The sequence below is a fragment of the Littorina saxatilis genome, linkage group LG10 (genome assembly GCF_037325665.1).
Source record: "Littorina saxatilis isolate snail1 linkage group LG10, US_GU_Lsax_2.0, whole genome shotgun sequence".
Taxonomy (NCBI): Eukaryota; Metazoa; Mollusca; class Gastropoda; order Littorinimorpha; family Littorinidae; genus Littorina; species Littorina saxatilis.
Window position 1 is genome coordinate 4,092,064 of NC_090254.1, and position 15,717 is coordinate 4,107,780.

Below are 15,717 nucleotides of genomic sequence, written 5' to 3' on the forward strand. Positions count from 1 at the left end.
GAACTAGCTGACATTAAAAACTAAAAAACACGTGAGTCACACGTATTCCAAAGCTTACAACGCAGTTTCGCAGGGCTCACTCCAAAACCAGGACACGGAAAAGAGCACGTGAATCTCACGCGTATTCTAAAACTAAAACGACGCAGTTTTGCAACGCTCCGACCAAAACCAGGTCACAACAAGGAGCACGTAAGTGGTTTTTTTGAATAAAAAGTTTTTGGGTCGGCGGGAAAATATAGGGTCGGTCGGATTACTCTAAACCAACATATATTTGTATTTGGCCTAATCGTGTGAGCATGTTCACCAACACAAGTCCGTTCCGGCATTTTGAGAGCATTTTGAGAGGATACGAGCATCTTTTAAAGTCAAACACATTCCAAACATCAACAGCCTGGCTGCTTCCTGTGCTGTGTGGGGGATTGTTGTGGAATTCATTTAGAAAGTCAAACTTCTCAGACTAAATTAATTCGGCGAAAAAAGCCTCAATCTGCGAGATATATGATTGTGTCCGGGTATTGTTGTAGGGTTTCGGGACTGAGAATGATCTTATTATTTCAGGGTTATGGCCCTGTCACACGACCGTTTTAACGCCTGCGTATGCCGACGTATGGGACATTTGAATAAGTATTTGAATAAGTACGCTGGCGTACGTCGAATACGTTATGGGTACGTTTTGTATACGTTAAGAGGACGCTGAAGCACGCTGGCATACGTCGCAGTACGCTGAGCACGCAGCAAAGTTTTGTGCATGCACAAAACTTTGCTGCGTGCTCAGCGTACTACGACGTATGCCAGCGTGCTTCAGCGTCCTCTTAACGTATACAAAACGTACCCATAACGTATTCGACGTACGCCAGCGTACTTATTTAAATACTTATTCAAATGTCCCATACGTCGGCATACGCAGGCGTTAAAACGGTCGTGTGACAGGGCCAATACAGAGATCTGATTGTTTCAGGGCTATGGATACGAGAAGGCGTGCTGGTTGAAGAAGGAGAATGGGTTCCAGTGGAGCTTCATCGGCCCGGTCATCGTCGTTCTTGTCTGGAACGTCATCATGCTGGCCGTTGCTCTCAACGTCATGAGGCGTCACTTGTACTCCCCGTGAGACTCACTTCCTCGTTTTAATGTCCAATGCTGTATCCATTGTAGCCCAATGTCGAAGCTTTATTACGAGGATTTTGAACACTTAAAAAGTAGTTCATGTCACCCCCTAAAAAAGACTGGGTAGTCCCATTGTCGGAAATCTCCTCCCTTTTCTGTTTGCCATACGCGCTATCGTGGTTGCATCGCAAAATTTAAACGGATTTTCTCTGAAAGAAGATGTGTTCTTCACTTGCCAACGATTTAGGACAATGATTCATGGGATTTTTCCACATAAAGAGCCGACGAAAATGTAATGTGGTGAAACTGTAGGGCACGAACACAAATTTCCTTCGATGGTAACAGCGTGCGTGCTCGTGTGCACGGACATGTGTGTGTGTGTGTGTGTGTGTGTGTGTGTGTGTGTGTGTGTGTACTGCGTGTGTGTGTGTGTGTGTGTTATTGACTTCACGTTGTGTGCGCTCATTTGTTTGTGCATGTGTTTGTTGAGGGCTTATAACACATACATTCAGTTTGTTCCTTCTTTGTTGTGGCAGCTCTTTACACAAAACAAGAAATTCCTCCGAGGTAGGAAAAACACCCCCATCCTTACCATTCTCACTGCCACCAACTGAGAAGGTTATTTCCCTTTGACCAATAATATGTCCCTCTATAAGTCCTTGTAGAATCTTAATCCACCAATAACTCCCTAACCGTGTGTTTGACTGGTCCCAATTTTTGTAATGACCGTCTCAGGAATGTATAGAACCTGTTCACCAAGTTTGGTGACGATCGGTCCGTTCATTCTTGAGATCTATATGCGAACACAAACACACAAACAAACAAACAAACACATCGACCGAATCCTATACACACCCCTATACCGGGGGTGTAATAACAGACGTTCGTCGAATTTAAACGAACTAATTTGGCGCAATTTTGCCTGGTCAGGATTAAGGCGGAATTGGGGGGGGGGGGGGGGGGGGGGCACGAAGACAGACATGAAGATATAGAGAGCCTAGATATCACAGTTACTGCAGCAATGTTGTATTCTTTTCATAAGAATAAAATTCCCACGTTTTATAATTATTCCATGCAGGACAAAACAAGATATGGGCAAGCTAGGCAGAATGAAAACCTGGCTGAAAGGGGCAGTGACTCTGATGTTTGTCTTGGGACTCACCTGGATCTTTGGTATCTTCAACCTTGGCGGGTCGGAGACAGAGGCCTTTGCCTACATTTTCGTCCTGCTCAATGGCTCGCAGGGAGTCTTCATCTTTGCTTTCCACTGCATGGGCAACGACAAGGTAAATATGCTTTCCACTGCATGGGCAACGACAAGGTAAATACTGCGGCGGTCGGGTTGTGTCTTTGCTTTCCACTGCATTGGCAACGACAAGGTAATTACTGCGGCGGTCGGGTTGTGTCTTTGCTTTGTCCGTCTGTTTAATGACATCAGTCAAGGTATGACTCAATTCTGGTTGACCCTCGACAAGTGTAAAGATCACAGTAGTGGCAAGTTTGTGTCCAGGGTTTGATGACCTTTAAACATAAGTCTGGTTAACCCGGATCGAATTTCAACGTCTCATTGGGATCGAGTTTGGACTGATCACAATGAATTTCCATTTTCGTTTGTGAGCTAGAGCAGCAGACAATTTGTGTCTGGTTCAGAGTACTTATGACAAAGGTGAGTCGTGTGAGGACGTGCCTTTCTTATTCACCGCATCATCAGTATAATAGCAGGGGCGGATCTGGGGGGGGGGTGCAATGGGTGCAATTGCACCCCCCCCCCCCCCCCCAGCGGGACAAAAAAAAAAAAAGAAGAAAACAAAAAAGAAGAAAAATGTATCACCTGAAAATAGCACTTTACACGCTCAGATTGCACCAGATTGCACAATTTTGCTTCCTTTTTAAAAAAAAATTCCGGGGGGGCAAGCCCCCGGACCCCCCTAGCATGCTCGGCGCTTCGCGCCATCGGTTCGGCGCTTCGCGTCTTCGCTGATAAGATACCCAAAAAAAAAAAAAAGAACTTTGCACCCCCCCCCCTTTCAAAACCCAGATCCGCCCCTGTAATAGTATGCCAACCTTGTTTGATAATGCATATTCTGTAGTCAGTAAAGGGCCCGTTAGCGGCCCCTGACTGTCGCTGCCAACATGCAGTTTAACGCCCTCAGTGGCAGCAGCGGCCTAGTAGGGACACGTTTTGTTGACTCACCTGAGTAAAGGATGAGTCTTAGTATTCATCCGTGTCCGGCCGTGTAGCCGGAGTAAAAAATCTTAACGTTGAGGTTATCTCGACCGTTTTTCAAGCTAGAGCTTTGAAACTTTGCACACTTTTAGGGTTTGATGATCTCACAAAGTGACCTGAGTTTGGTTGACCCTCGTCACATTTTAGGGTCACAGCGGGGTCATGTTCGTTTCGTGATATCTTAACGTTGAGGTTATCTCGGATGTTTTTAAAGCTAGACCTTTGAAACTTTGCACAATCTCCCGACTTGACCTCATCTTGATTGACATACGTCAAGTTATCAGGTCACAGGGGGTCGTGTTCCTTTCAGAACAACTTGGCATTGACGTTATGTTATTCCCCCCTTCGTCTGACTGTCACAATTGTGTTAAGGTGAAGAAGGAGACTGTGACTGTTGTGTTAAGGGGATGTGCGGGGGTGATTTCTGAGCTTTTGGGCAAATTTGGGCATTTAGACATTTTGACTGTTTGGAAAACTGTGGTCATTTTTCTTTCAATTTCTGCCGTTGATGTTGCATATACATGGTTTTTTTGTGTAATAAAAATAAATTCAATAAACCAACCCTCGCCTGATTGCGTTCATTTGTCCTGAACTTGCCTTATTATTGCCGATTTTCAACACCTTGATCAGCAAATTTGAGCAGACGACAGGGCGAACACTGCATGACGTTGCATGCTACATAGCCTCCCCTGTTTGCATGTGACCGTTGTTTCGTTATTTTCCGGACTACTTCGGCTCTAACGGAACATTGTCAATGTAGTTCAATCTACGCCAACTTCCTTATACGGAGAGTATGACGTACGATGCGATCTTGATTCGTTCAACCGGGGTCACGTGGTACAACAATGGCGCTTGTTTACAAGCAGTGAAAGTACACGCTCCTGTGCAAAAATGGTTCGCACCAAGCCATCAACAACCAGAGGAGCCCCAAAATCTACGAAAAAGAGGACAGATCAAGTGAAGAGTCAATGGAAGGCGAAGAAATCAGCGCAATCAGCTTCTGTGCTGACTGACGTGACAGAATGTGTGCCGGTTTTGGGGTCGTCTGCTAGTGCTACATTTTCCGCGTCGATTCCTTCCACTGAAAACATTCTCGGCACGAAGACAAGAAGTGAGTTCAAAAAAGAATCGTATGAGAGGTTTGTTTCCGGTGGAGTTGACACTAAGTCATCTGCTGCTACTGAAACCCTGGTAAAAACCCAGAGGGGTGTTGTAGACTTTGCCGAAGTAGACAGTATATGGTTGCAAGTTTGTGCTGTCCACAGTGCAAAAACAAGTGCTTGTCTCTTTGCACAGACTCCAGACCAACAAGTGGCTTGGCAGTATTTGCCCAGGTGAACTGTTCTTCGTGCGAAGAGCCTGTGTATGAACAGTATCTGGCGACAAAATTTAAATCCAAGACAAAAGTGTTCGACATGAACAGACAGGCAGTGTATTCCTCGCTTGCTTGTGGACTGGGAGCCACCACATTCAGAAATTTCTGTGAAAACATGGATTTAGCTGGACTTCACCACAAGACCTTTCATACTCATGCCAGCCAACTATTCACACAACTAGAGGGATTCCGGAAGCATGTGTTCAGTGAGACTGTTGCATATATATGTTCGAGAAGTTCATGCAAGATACTGTGGCACTACTCTTGGTGTCGATGACACCCTGAACATTATTGTGAGCTATGATGGCACCTGGCTTACTCGTGGACACTCTTCGCACATTGGAGTTGGGTGTGCTGTGGACTTACTTACTGGACTCTGTGTTGATGCCCATGTCATGTGTACCTACTGCCAGGTGTGCGAGTCTACGGGGCAGAAGCTGTTTCAGGAAAAACCAGAGGAGTATGCGGCCTGGCTCGTGGACCACTTGGACAAGTGTGAGGTGAACTATAAAGGTAAATTATATTTGTTTGCCCAGAAATATTTGAATAGAGTTTATTTCAAATTTAAGCAACTTACTCAAATATAGCAAATTACAAGTAAATGTAATAGCGATGAGTGGATATTATTTTCCATGCATTCCAGTGAAACTGAAAACCAAAACTAAAGGCATGGATGATGGATTAAAAAAAAGCGTCATAAAGACAGATCATCAATTTATGATAATAATAATGAAAGTTGTAACACATGCATATATAAATCCAATTTTTAAGAATAGTTCAGGGCATGGGGGAGTGGATGTGTGTGATGAAAATAATAAGAAAACACACACAGATAGAGAGAGAGAGAGAGAGAGAGAGAGAGAGAGAGAGAGAGAGAGAGAGAGAGAGAGAGAGAGAGAGAGCTGTATTTACAGCATGAAGTGAGATTCACAAGTCTTCAGAATCAACGGGCTTAGAACAGAGGGAGCTAGTAGTGGTCAGGGGGTGGCCACATACATACGTGTAAGTATGTGTGGCACAATACAAGTGTATTTAAAAATGTTCAAATAGTATCAATTGATGAATTATGCTTAACGTTTACAATCTAACATGTTCAGTGCCACAATATAACATGTTCTCACCACTATTAATAGGTAACATGCGCCTTGAGTCGCCTTGTGGGGTGAGATACGTGCGCGATATAAATCCTCGTAAATAAATAAAAGTAAATAAATAAATAAATAAAAAAATACCTGCTGCTAGAAATTTAATATACAGTAATTTGGTAATTCCATGTTTATTTCAATTCTTTTCTGTATTAATTACAGTTGAAGTATTAGCTGTACAATGACTGTGAATAACACATGCGTGCACACACACACACACACACACTTAAAAAATACTCTGTTTGCAAATTACATTTCTTATTTTGTTCTTGTTTGCAGGCTCATCAGGGATGATGGAGGTGGAAGCAGCCCGTGTCATATGGCGTCGATCGGTGAACACCAACAAGCTTCGCTACACAACACTTCTGTCGGACGGTGACTCCAAGACTTTTACAGAGCTCAACGACATCAAGCCCTATGGTGAGGATATTCACATTGACAAGGAAGAGTGTGTGAACCATGTGAGTAAACGACTTGGTACAGCTCTTCGCAACATGGTGACAGACTGCCGAAAGCGAGGGGTGACTCTTGGTGGACGTGGAAGGGGTCAGCTGACAGGCAATGCCATACGCAAGCTACAGATTTACTACAACCGGGCAATTCGTAGCAACAAGGATGTGTGTAGCATGAAAAAAGCAATCATGGCATCACTGTACCATTGTTTTTCCACTGACGAAAATCCACAACATGAACTTTGTCCTGCTGGAGAGAGCTCGTGGTGTTTCTTTCAGGAAGCGCTGGCGAAGCACCAAGTTCCAGGTCCACACAAACACCTCATCCACACACCCCTCAATGAGGAGAAGTTAGCTGCACACCTGTTGCCCATTTATGAGAGACTTTCTGAAGAACACCTACTCAGCAGATGTGTTTCTGGCAAGACACAAAATGCCAATGAGTGTCTCCACAGCCTCATTTGGTCAAGATGTGCTAAGGACCACTTTGCTTCCCGCAGTCGTGTTGAGTTTGCAGTCTTGACTGCTATTAGAGAGTTCAACTTTGGACCTGCTGCTGCTGCCGACTCTGCCCAGTTCTTCGGATTCCAGACTGGACATCACATGAAGAGGCTTGGAGCAGCCAGGATGCACAAGAGGGTGCGGAACAGTCTGAAGGCTGTGAGAGACAAGCAAAGTAAAAGGAGAGACAAAGTGCGGGCAGCCAAGTCAAAGAGACTGGAAGAACTTGTTCAGCTGGAAGGTGGCCCTGCATATGCTGCAGGCATGTTCTAAGTTTTGACTATGTAAATGTTTTAACATAGACGGGGAATCGAGACGAGGGTCATGACTCATGGTGTGTTTGTGTATAAAGTGATTCCGAGGAAACTACTGGACCAATCTTGATAAAACTTAACATGAGAGTTCCTGAGTGCGATATCCCCAGATGTCTTTTTTCCATTTTTTGGAAAGATGTCTTTGATGACGTCATATCCGGATTTTTTTAGGCAGTTGAGGCAGCGCTCTAACACCCTAATTTTTCAACCAAATTGATTGCAATTTTGGTAAAGCAATCTTCGACGAAGTCCGGACTATGGTATTGCATTTCAGCTCAAAATTTTAAAAATAAATTAATGAGTTTGCTTGTTAAGTTTGTCATTAAAATCTAATTCTTAGTAACAAAATAAACTTTGACTGCATTGCATTCCTCATTTTTTCCTGAATTCAAAAATATATAGATATGTCATGTTCACTCTAACAATGTGCTCAGAATTACAGAAAATAGGTTTAGTAAGTACTATACGGTCTCATGCTTTGCGGAGACGAGCGTGATCCGTCTCGGTATTGTTAGCCGAGACTATCTAAATGTATCTCGTAGTCTTGGCGATGACTGGTTTGTGGTGTTGATATTTAAGTTTCATACTGATTGACTAAATGTTTTTATATTGCTTCACGCGACTTGTCATTGTTATTGTGGTTAACATTATTCTCATATATTGTGGTTATTGTACGCATGTGCAATTAATGACTTGGGTACGTTTCGTAATTTGGAGCTAGCTTGTGTGTGTGTGTGTGTGTGTGTGTGTGTGTGTGTGTGTGTGTGTGTGTGTGTGTGTGTGTGAATGTGAGCGAGTGAGCGAGCTTTTTTTGGTGTGCATGCTGTAATTGGGAGTGTGTGTATGCATTGTTTGTAACTCGGGACAAACAATTTTCCTAGTGTACTGCACATGTTTGAAATAACTTATGTTTTATGTCTTCCCTAACTTTTAAACTGTGTCTCTAAGGTGTGAAAGACATTCCTCAGTGTGGAATTTGGTGATACATGTATGTATTTTGAGTTTAATTACAACTATCAATGGTTTCAAAACAAATTGTGTGCGTTTTTGCCTTTTCCTCAGTTTGCATGTTTTGACATTTGGGAACGAAATGATTTCAAATCTACTGGTTAGATTTCTGTGAAATTCTGCATACTTGTACTTTTACATACTATCTACAGAATTACCATTTGAATAATGAATCGGAAAAGAAATGTTGGCTTTACGATTTTTTTAATATTAAATTTTACGCAAAATTTCAACATTATGATAAAAAAAAATTTTTTTAAATAACTGTAATACTCACAGAAAAAATAAATGGTAAATCTGTAGATATGATCTAAATCTATATTTATGCAAAATATTGGACAGAAATCGAGCATTTGGATATGGAAAAAACGGTTCCTAAAATCCAATATGGCTGCTGTTTACTTTTCTGTTTCTATAGCAACGACATACACAATAAACAAACACATTAACATTTTTTAATTCAGAGACCATCAGTATTATAACAAAAGCGACACAAACAGTGCTGATCATCAGATATGGAAAATAGCGATTTGGCCCTCACATGGCCTTAAGGTGAAGAAGGAGACTTTGACTGTTGAGTTAAGGTAAAGAAGGAGACTGTGACTGTTGTGTTAAGGTGAAGAAGGAGACTTTGACTGTTGAGTTAAGGTAAAGAAGGAGACTGTGACTGTTGTGTTAAGGTGAAGAAGGAGACTTTGACTGTTGAGTTAAGGTAAAGAAGGAGACTGTGACTGTTGTGTTAAGGTGAAGAAGGAGACTGTGACTGTTGTGTTACGGTGAAGAAGGAGACTGTGACTGTTGTGTTAAGGTAAAGAAGGAGACTGTGACTGTTGTGTTAAGGTCAAGAAGGAGACTGTGACTGTTGTGTTAAGGTGAAGAAGGAGACTGTGACTGTTGTGTTAAGGAGAAGAAGGAGACTGTGACTGTTGTGTTAAAAAGGAGACTGTGACTGTTGTGTTGAGGTGAAGAAGGAGATTGTGACTGTTGAGTTAAGGTGAAGAAGGAGACTGTACGACTGTTGAGTTAAGGTGAAGAAGGAGACTGTGACTGTTGTGTTAAGGTAAAGAAGGAGACTGTGACTGTTGTGTTAAGGTAAAGAAGGAGACTGTGACTGTTGTGTTAAGGTGAAGAAGGAGACTGTGACTGTTGTGTTAAGGTGAAGAAGGAGACTGTGACTGTTGTGTTAAGGTAAAGAAGGAGACTGTGACTGTTGTGTTAAGGTCAAGAAGGAGACTGTGACTGTTGTGTTAAGGTCAAGAAGGAGACTGTGACTGTTGTGTTAAGGAGAAGAAGGAGACTGTGACTGTTGTGTTAAAAAGGAGACTGTGACTGTTGTGTTAAGGTGAAGAAGGAGACTGTGACTGTTGTGTTAAGGTGAAGAAGGAGACTGTGACTGTTGTGTTAAGGTGAATAAGGAGACTGTGACTGTTGTGTTAAGGTGAAGAAGGAGACTGTGACTGTTGAGTTAAGGTGAAGAAGGAGACTGTGACTGTTGTGTTAAGGTGAAGAAGGAGACTGTGACTGTTGAGTTAAGGTGAAGAAGGAGATTGTGACTGTTGAGTTAAGGTGAAGAAGGAGACTGTGACTGTTGTGTTAAGATGAAGAAGGAGACTGTGACTGTTGTGTTAAGGTGAAGAAGGAGACTGTGACTGTTGTGTTAAGGTGAAGAAGGAGACTGTGACTGTTGTGTTAAGGTGAAGAAGGAGACTGTGACTGTTGTGTTAAGGTGAAGGAGACTGTGACTGTTATGTTAAGGTGAAGAAGGAGATTGTGACTGTTGAGTTAAGGTGAAGAAGGAGACTGTGACTGTTGTGTTAAGGTGAAGAAGGAGACTGTGACTGTTGTGTTAAGGTGAAGAAGGAGACTGTGACTGTTGTGTTAAGGTGAAGAAGGAGATTGTGACTGTTGAGTTAAGGTGAAGAAGGAGACTGTGACTGTTGAGTTAGGGTGAAGAAGGAGACTGTGACTGTTGTGTTAAGGCGAAGAAGGAGACTGTGACTGTTGAGTTAAGGTGAAGAAAGAGACTGTGACTGTTAAGTTAAGGTGAAGAAGGAGACTGTGACTGTTGAGTTAAGGTGAAGAAGGAGACTGTGACTGTTGAGTTAAGGTGAAGAAGGAGACTGTGACTGTTGTGTTAAGATGAAGAAGGAGACTGTGACTGTTGTGTTAAGGTGAAGAAGGAGACTGTGACTGTTGTGTTAAGGTGAAGAAGGAGACTGTGACTGTTGTGTTAAGGTGAATAAGGAGACTGTGACTGTTGTGTTAAGGTGAAGGAGACTGTGGCTGTTGTGTTAAGGTGAAGAAGGAGATTGTGACTGTTGAGTTAAGGTGAATAAGGAGACTGTGACTGTTGTGTTAAGGTGAAGAAGGAGACTGTGACTGTTGTGTTAAGGTGAAGAAGGAGACTGTGACCGTTGTGTTAAGGTGAAGAAGGAGACTGTGACTGTTGTGTTAAGGTGAAGAAGGAGACTGTGACTGTTGTGTTAAGGTGAAGGAGACTGTGACTGTTGTGTTAAGGTGAAGAAGGCGATTGTGACTGTTGAGTTAAGGTGAAGAAGGAGACTGTGACTGTTGAGTTAAGGTGAAGAAGGAGACTGTGACTGTTGTGTTAAGGTGAAGAAGGAGACTGTGACTGTTGTGTTAAGGTGAAGAAGGAGACTGTGACTGTTGTGTTAAGGTGAAGAAGGAGACTGTGACTGTTGTGTTAAGGTGAAGGAGACTGTGACTGTTGTGTTAAGGTGAAGAAGGAGACTGTGACTGTTGAGTTAAGGTGAAGAAGGAGACTGTGACTGTTGTGTTAAGGTGAAGAAGGAGACTGTGACTGTTGTGTTAAGGTGAAGAAGGAGACTGTGACTGTTGTGTTAAGGTGAAGAAGGAGACTGTGACTGTTGTGTTAAGGTGAAGAAGGTGACTGTGACTGTTGTGTTAAGGTGAAGAAGGAGACTGTGACTGTTGTGTTAAGGTGAAGAAGGAGACTGTGACTGTTGTGTTAAGGTCAAGAAGGAGACTGTGACGGTTGTGTTAAGGTCAAGAAGGAGACTGTGACTGTTGTGTTAAGGTGAAGAAGGAGACTGTGACTGTTGTGTTAAGGTGAAGAAGGAGACTGTGACTGTTGTGTTAAGGTGAAGAAGGAGACTGTGACTGTTGTGTTAAGGTGAAGAAGGAGACTGTGACTGTTGTGTTAAGGTGAAGAAGGAGACTGTGAATGTTGTGTTAAGGTGAAGAAGGAGACTGTGACTGTTGTGTTAAGGTGAAGGAGACTGTGACTGTTGTGTTAAGGTGAAGAAGGAGATTGTGACTGTTGAGTTAAGGTGAAGAAGGAGACTGTGACTGTTGTGTTAAGATGAAGAAGGAGACTGTGACTGTTGTGTTAAGGTGAAGGAGACTGTGACTGTTGTGTTAAGGTGAAGAAGGAGACTGTGACTGTTGAGTTAAGGTGAAGAAGGAGACTGTGACTGTTGTGTTCAGGTGAAGAAGGAGACTGTGACTGTTGTGTTAAGGTGAAGAAGGAGACTGTGACTGTTGTGTTAAGGTGAAGAAGGAGACTGTGACTGTTGTGTTAAGGTGAAGAAGGTGACTGTGACTGTTGTGTTAAGGTGAAGAAGGAGACTGTGACTGTTGTGTTAAGGTGAAGAAGGAGACTGTGACTGTTGTGTTAAGGTCAAGAAGGAGACTGTGACGGTTGTGTTAAGGTGAAGAAGGAGACTGTGACTGTTGTGTTAAGGTGAAGAAGGAGACTGTGACTGTTGTGTTAAGGTGAAGAAGGAGACTGTGACTGTTGTGTTAAGGTGAAGAAGGAGACTGTGACTGTTGTGTTAAGGTGAAGAAGGAGACTGTGACTGTTGTGTTAAGGTGAAGAAGGAGACTGTGACTGTTGAGTTAATGTGAAGAAGGAGACTGTGACTGTTGTGTTAAGGTGAAGAAGGAGACTGTGACTGTTGTGTTAAGGTGAAGAAGGAGACTGTGACTGTTGTGTTAAGGTGAAGGAGACTGTGACTGTTGTGTTAAGGTGAAGAAGGAGACTGTGACTGTTGTGTTAAGGTCAAGAAGGAGACTGTGACTGTTGTGTTAAGGTGAAGAAGGAGACTGTGACTGTTGTGTTAAGGTGAAGAAGGAGACTGTGACTGTTGTGTTAAGGAGAAGAAGGAGACTGTGACTGTTGTGTTAAAAAGGAGACTGTGACTGTTGTGTTAAGGTGAAGAAGGAGATTGTGACTGTTGAGTTAAGGTGAAGAAGGAGACTGTGACTGTTGAGTTAGGGTGAAGAAGGAGACTGTGACTGTTGTGTTAAGGTGAAGAAGGAGACTGTGACTGTTGAGTTAAGGTGAAGAAGGAGACTGTGACTGTTGAGTTAAGGTGAAGAAGGAGACTGTGACTGTTGAGTTAAGGTGAAGAAGGAGACTGTGACTGTTGAGTTAAGGTGAAGAAGGAGACTGTGACTGTTGTGTTAAGGTGAAGAAGGAGACTGTGACTGTTGTGTTAAGGTGAAGAAGGAGACTGTGACTGTTGTGTTAAGGTGAAGAAGGAGACTGTGACTGTTGTGTTAAGGTGAAGAAGGAGACTGTGACTGTTGTGTTAAGGTGAAGGAGACTGTGACTGTTGTGTTAAGGTGAAGAAGGAGATTGTGACTGTTGAGTTAAGGTGAAGAAGGAGACTGTGACTGTTGTGTTAAGATGAAGAAGGAGACTGTGACTGTTGTGTTAAGGTGAAGGAGACTGTGACTGTTGTGTTAAGGTGAAGAAGGAGATTGTGACTGTTGAGTTAAGGTGAAGAAGGAGACTGTGACTGTTGAGTTAGGGTGAAGAAGGAGACTGTGACTGTTGTGTTAAGGTGAAGAAAGAGACTGTGACTGTTAAGTTAAGGTGAAGAAGGAGACTGTCACTGTTGAGTTAAGGTGAAGAAGGAGACTGTGACTGTTGAGTTAAGGTGAAGAAGGAGACTGTGACTGTTGTGTTAAGATGAAGAAGGAGACTGTGACTGTTGTGTTAAGGTGAAGAAGGAGACTGTGACTGTTGTGTTAAGGTGAAGAAGGAGACTGTGACTGTTGTGTTAAGGTGAAGAAGGAGACTGTGACTGTTGTGTTAAGGTGAAGGAGACTGTGGCTGTTGTGTTAAGGTGAAGAAGGAGATTGTGACTGTTGAGTTAAGGTGAAGAAGGAGACTGTGACTGTTGTGTTAAGGTGAAGAAGGAGACTGTGACTGTTGTGTTAAGGTGAAGAAGGAGACTGTGACCGTTGTGTTAAGGTGAAGAAGGAGACTGTGACTGTTGTGTTAAGGTGAAGAAGGAGACTGTGACTGTTGTGTTAAGGTGAAGGAGACTGTGACTGTTGTGTTAAGGTGAAGAAGGCGATTGTGACTGTTGAGTTAAGGTGAAGAAGGAGACTGTGACTGTTGAGTTAAGGTGAAGAAGGAGACTGTGACTGTTGTGTTAAGGTGAAGAAGGAGACTGTGACTGTTGTGTTAAGGTGAAGATAGAGACTGTGACTGTTGTGTTAAGGTGAAGGAGACTGTGACTGTTGTGTTAAGGTGAAGAAGGAGATTGTGACTGTTGAGTTAAGGTGAAGAAGGAGACTGTGACTGTTGTTTTAAGGTGAAGAAGGAGACTGTGACTGTTGTGTTAAGGTGAAGAAAGAGACTGTGACTGTTGTGTTAAGGTGAAGAAGGAGACTGTGACTGTTGTGTTAAGGTGAAGGAGACTGTGACTGTTGTGTTAAGGTGAAGAAGGAGATTGTGACTGTTGAGTTAAGGTGAAGAAGGAGACTGTGACTGTTGAGTTAAGGTGAAGAAGGAGACTGTGACTGTTGTGTTAAGGTGAAGGAGACTGTGACTGTTGTGTTAAGGTGAAGAAGGAGACTGTGACTGTTGAGTTAAGGTGAAGAAGGAGACTGTGACTGTTGTGTTAAGGTGAAGAAGGAGACTGTGACTGTTGTGTTAAGGTGAAGAAGGAGACTGTGACTGTTGTGTTAAGGTGAAGAAGGAGACTGTGACTGTTGTTTTAAGGTGAAGAAGGTGACTGTGACTGTTGTGTTAAGGTGAAGAAGGAGACTGTGACTGTTGTGTTAAGGTGAAGAAGGAGACTGTGACTGTTGTGTTAAGGTCAAGAAGGAGACTGTGACGGTTGTGTTAAGGTCAAGAAGGAGACTGTGACTGTTGTGTTAAGGTGAAGAAGGAGACTGTGACTGTTGTGTTAAGGTGAAGAAGGAGACTGTGACTGTTGTGTTAAGGTGAAGAAGGAGACTGTGACTGTTGTGTTAAGGTGAAGAAGGAGACTGTGACTGTTGTGTTAAGGTGAAGAAGGAGACTGTGAATGTTGTGTTAAGGTGAAGAAGGAGACTGTGACTGTTGTGTTAAGGTGAAGGAGACTGTGACTGTTGTGTTAAGGTGAAGAAGGAGATTGTGACTGTTGAGTTAAGGTGAAGAAGGAGACTGTGACTGTTGTGTTAAGATGAAGAAGGAGACTGTGACTGTTGTGTTAAGGTGAAGGAGACTGTGACTGTTGTGTTAAGGTGAAGAAGGAGACTGTGACTGTTGAGTTAAGGTGAAGAAGGAGACTGTGACTGTTGTGTTAAGGTGAAGAAGGAGACTGTGACTGTTGTGTTAAGGTGAAGAAGGAGACTGTGACTGTTGTGTTAAGGTGAAGAAGGAGACTGTGACTGTTGTGTTAAGGTGAAGAAGGTGACTGTGACTGTTGTGTTAAGGTGAAGAAGGAGACTGTGACTGTTGTGTTAAGGTGAAGAAGGAGACTGTGACTGTTGTGTTAAGGTCAAGAAGGAGACTGTGACGGTTGTGTTAAGGTGAAGAAGGAGACTGTGACTGTTGTGTTAAGGTGAAGAAGGAGACTGTGACTGTTGTGTTAAGGTGAAGAAGGAGACTGTGACTGTTGTGTTAAGGTGAAGAAGGAGACTGTGACTGTTGTGTTAAGGTGAAGAAGGAGACTGTGACTGTTGTGTTAAGGTGAAGAAGGAGACTGTGACTGTTGAGTTAATGTGAAGAAGGAGACTGTGACTGTTGTGTTAAGGTGAAGAAGGAGACTGTGACTGTTGTGTTAAGGTGAAGAAGGAGACTGTGACTGTTGTGTTAAGGTGAAGGAGACTGTGACTGTTGTGTTAAGGTGAAGAAGGAGACGGTGACTGTTGTGTTAAGGTCAAGAAGGAGACTGTGACGGTTGTGTTAAAGTGAAGAAGGAGACTGTGACTGTTGTGTTAAGGTGAAGAAGGAGACTGTGACTGTTGTGTTAAGGTGAAGAAGGAGACTGTGACTGTTGAGTTAATGTGAAGAAGGAGACTGTGACTGTTGTGTTAAGGTGAAGAAGGAGACTGTGACTGTTGTGTTAAGGTGAAGAAGGAGACTGTGACTGTTGTGTTAAGGTGAAGGAGACTGTGACTGTTGTGTTAAGGTGAAGAAGGAGACTGTGACTGTTGTGTTAAGGTGAAGAAGGAGACTGTGACTGTTGTGTTAAGGTGAAGAAGGAGACTGTGACTGTTGTGTTAAGGTGAAGAAGGAGACTGTGACTGTTGTGTTAAGGTGAAGAAGGAGACTGTGACTGTTGAGTTAATGTGAAGAAGGAGACTGTGACTGTTGTGTTAAGGTGAA

General features: G+C 43.0%; 2 protein-coding genes across 3 annotated transcripts in view; both read left to right on the forward strand.

The window, feature by feature from the left end:
- The window catches only part of LOC138977986 (adhesion G protein-coupled receptor L3-like), a 73,343-nt gene that overhangs the window by 46,387 nt on the left and 11,239 nt on the right, over window positions 1-15,717 (forward strand). For both annotated transcript variants that reach the window (XR_011459551.1, XM_070350594.1), the window contains exons 3-4: window positions 959-1,104; window positions 2,183-2,390. Coding sequence is in view for 1 of the 2 variants with exons in the window: in XM_070350594.1 (XP_070206695.1) it covers window positions 959-1,104; window positions 2,183-2,390 (354 nt within the window). In the remaining variant the exon portion in view is untranslated. The remainder of the gene's footprint in view (window positions 1-958; window positions 1,105-2,182; window positions 2,391-15,717) is intronic.
- LOC138977982 (uncharacterized) lies at window positions 3,728-8,153 on the forward strand. Its single transcript, XM_070350592.1, has 2 exons — window positions 3,728-5,219; window positions 6,131-8,153. Exons 1-2 carry the CDS (start codon window positions 4,904-4,906, stop codon window positions 7,075-7,077), a joined length of 1,263 nt encoding a protein of 420 aa, XP_070206693.1. The 5' UTR covers window positions 3,728-4,903; the 3' UTR covers window positions 7,078-8,153.

Excerpts from the sequence above, each read along its gene's own strand:
- LOC138977982 (XM_070350592.1), top strand. The coding sequence starts at position 4,904 with ATGTGTTCAGTGAGACTGTTGCATATATATGTTCGAGAAGTTCATGCA. Across the intron at positions 5,220-6,130 it reads GTGTGAGGTGAACTATAAAG|GCTCATCAGGGATGATGGAG; the intron begins GTAAATTATATT and ends TCTTGTTTGCAG.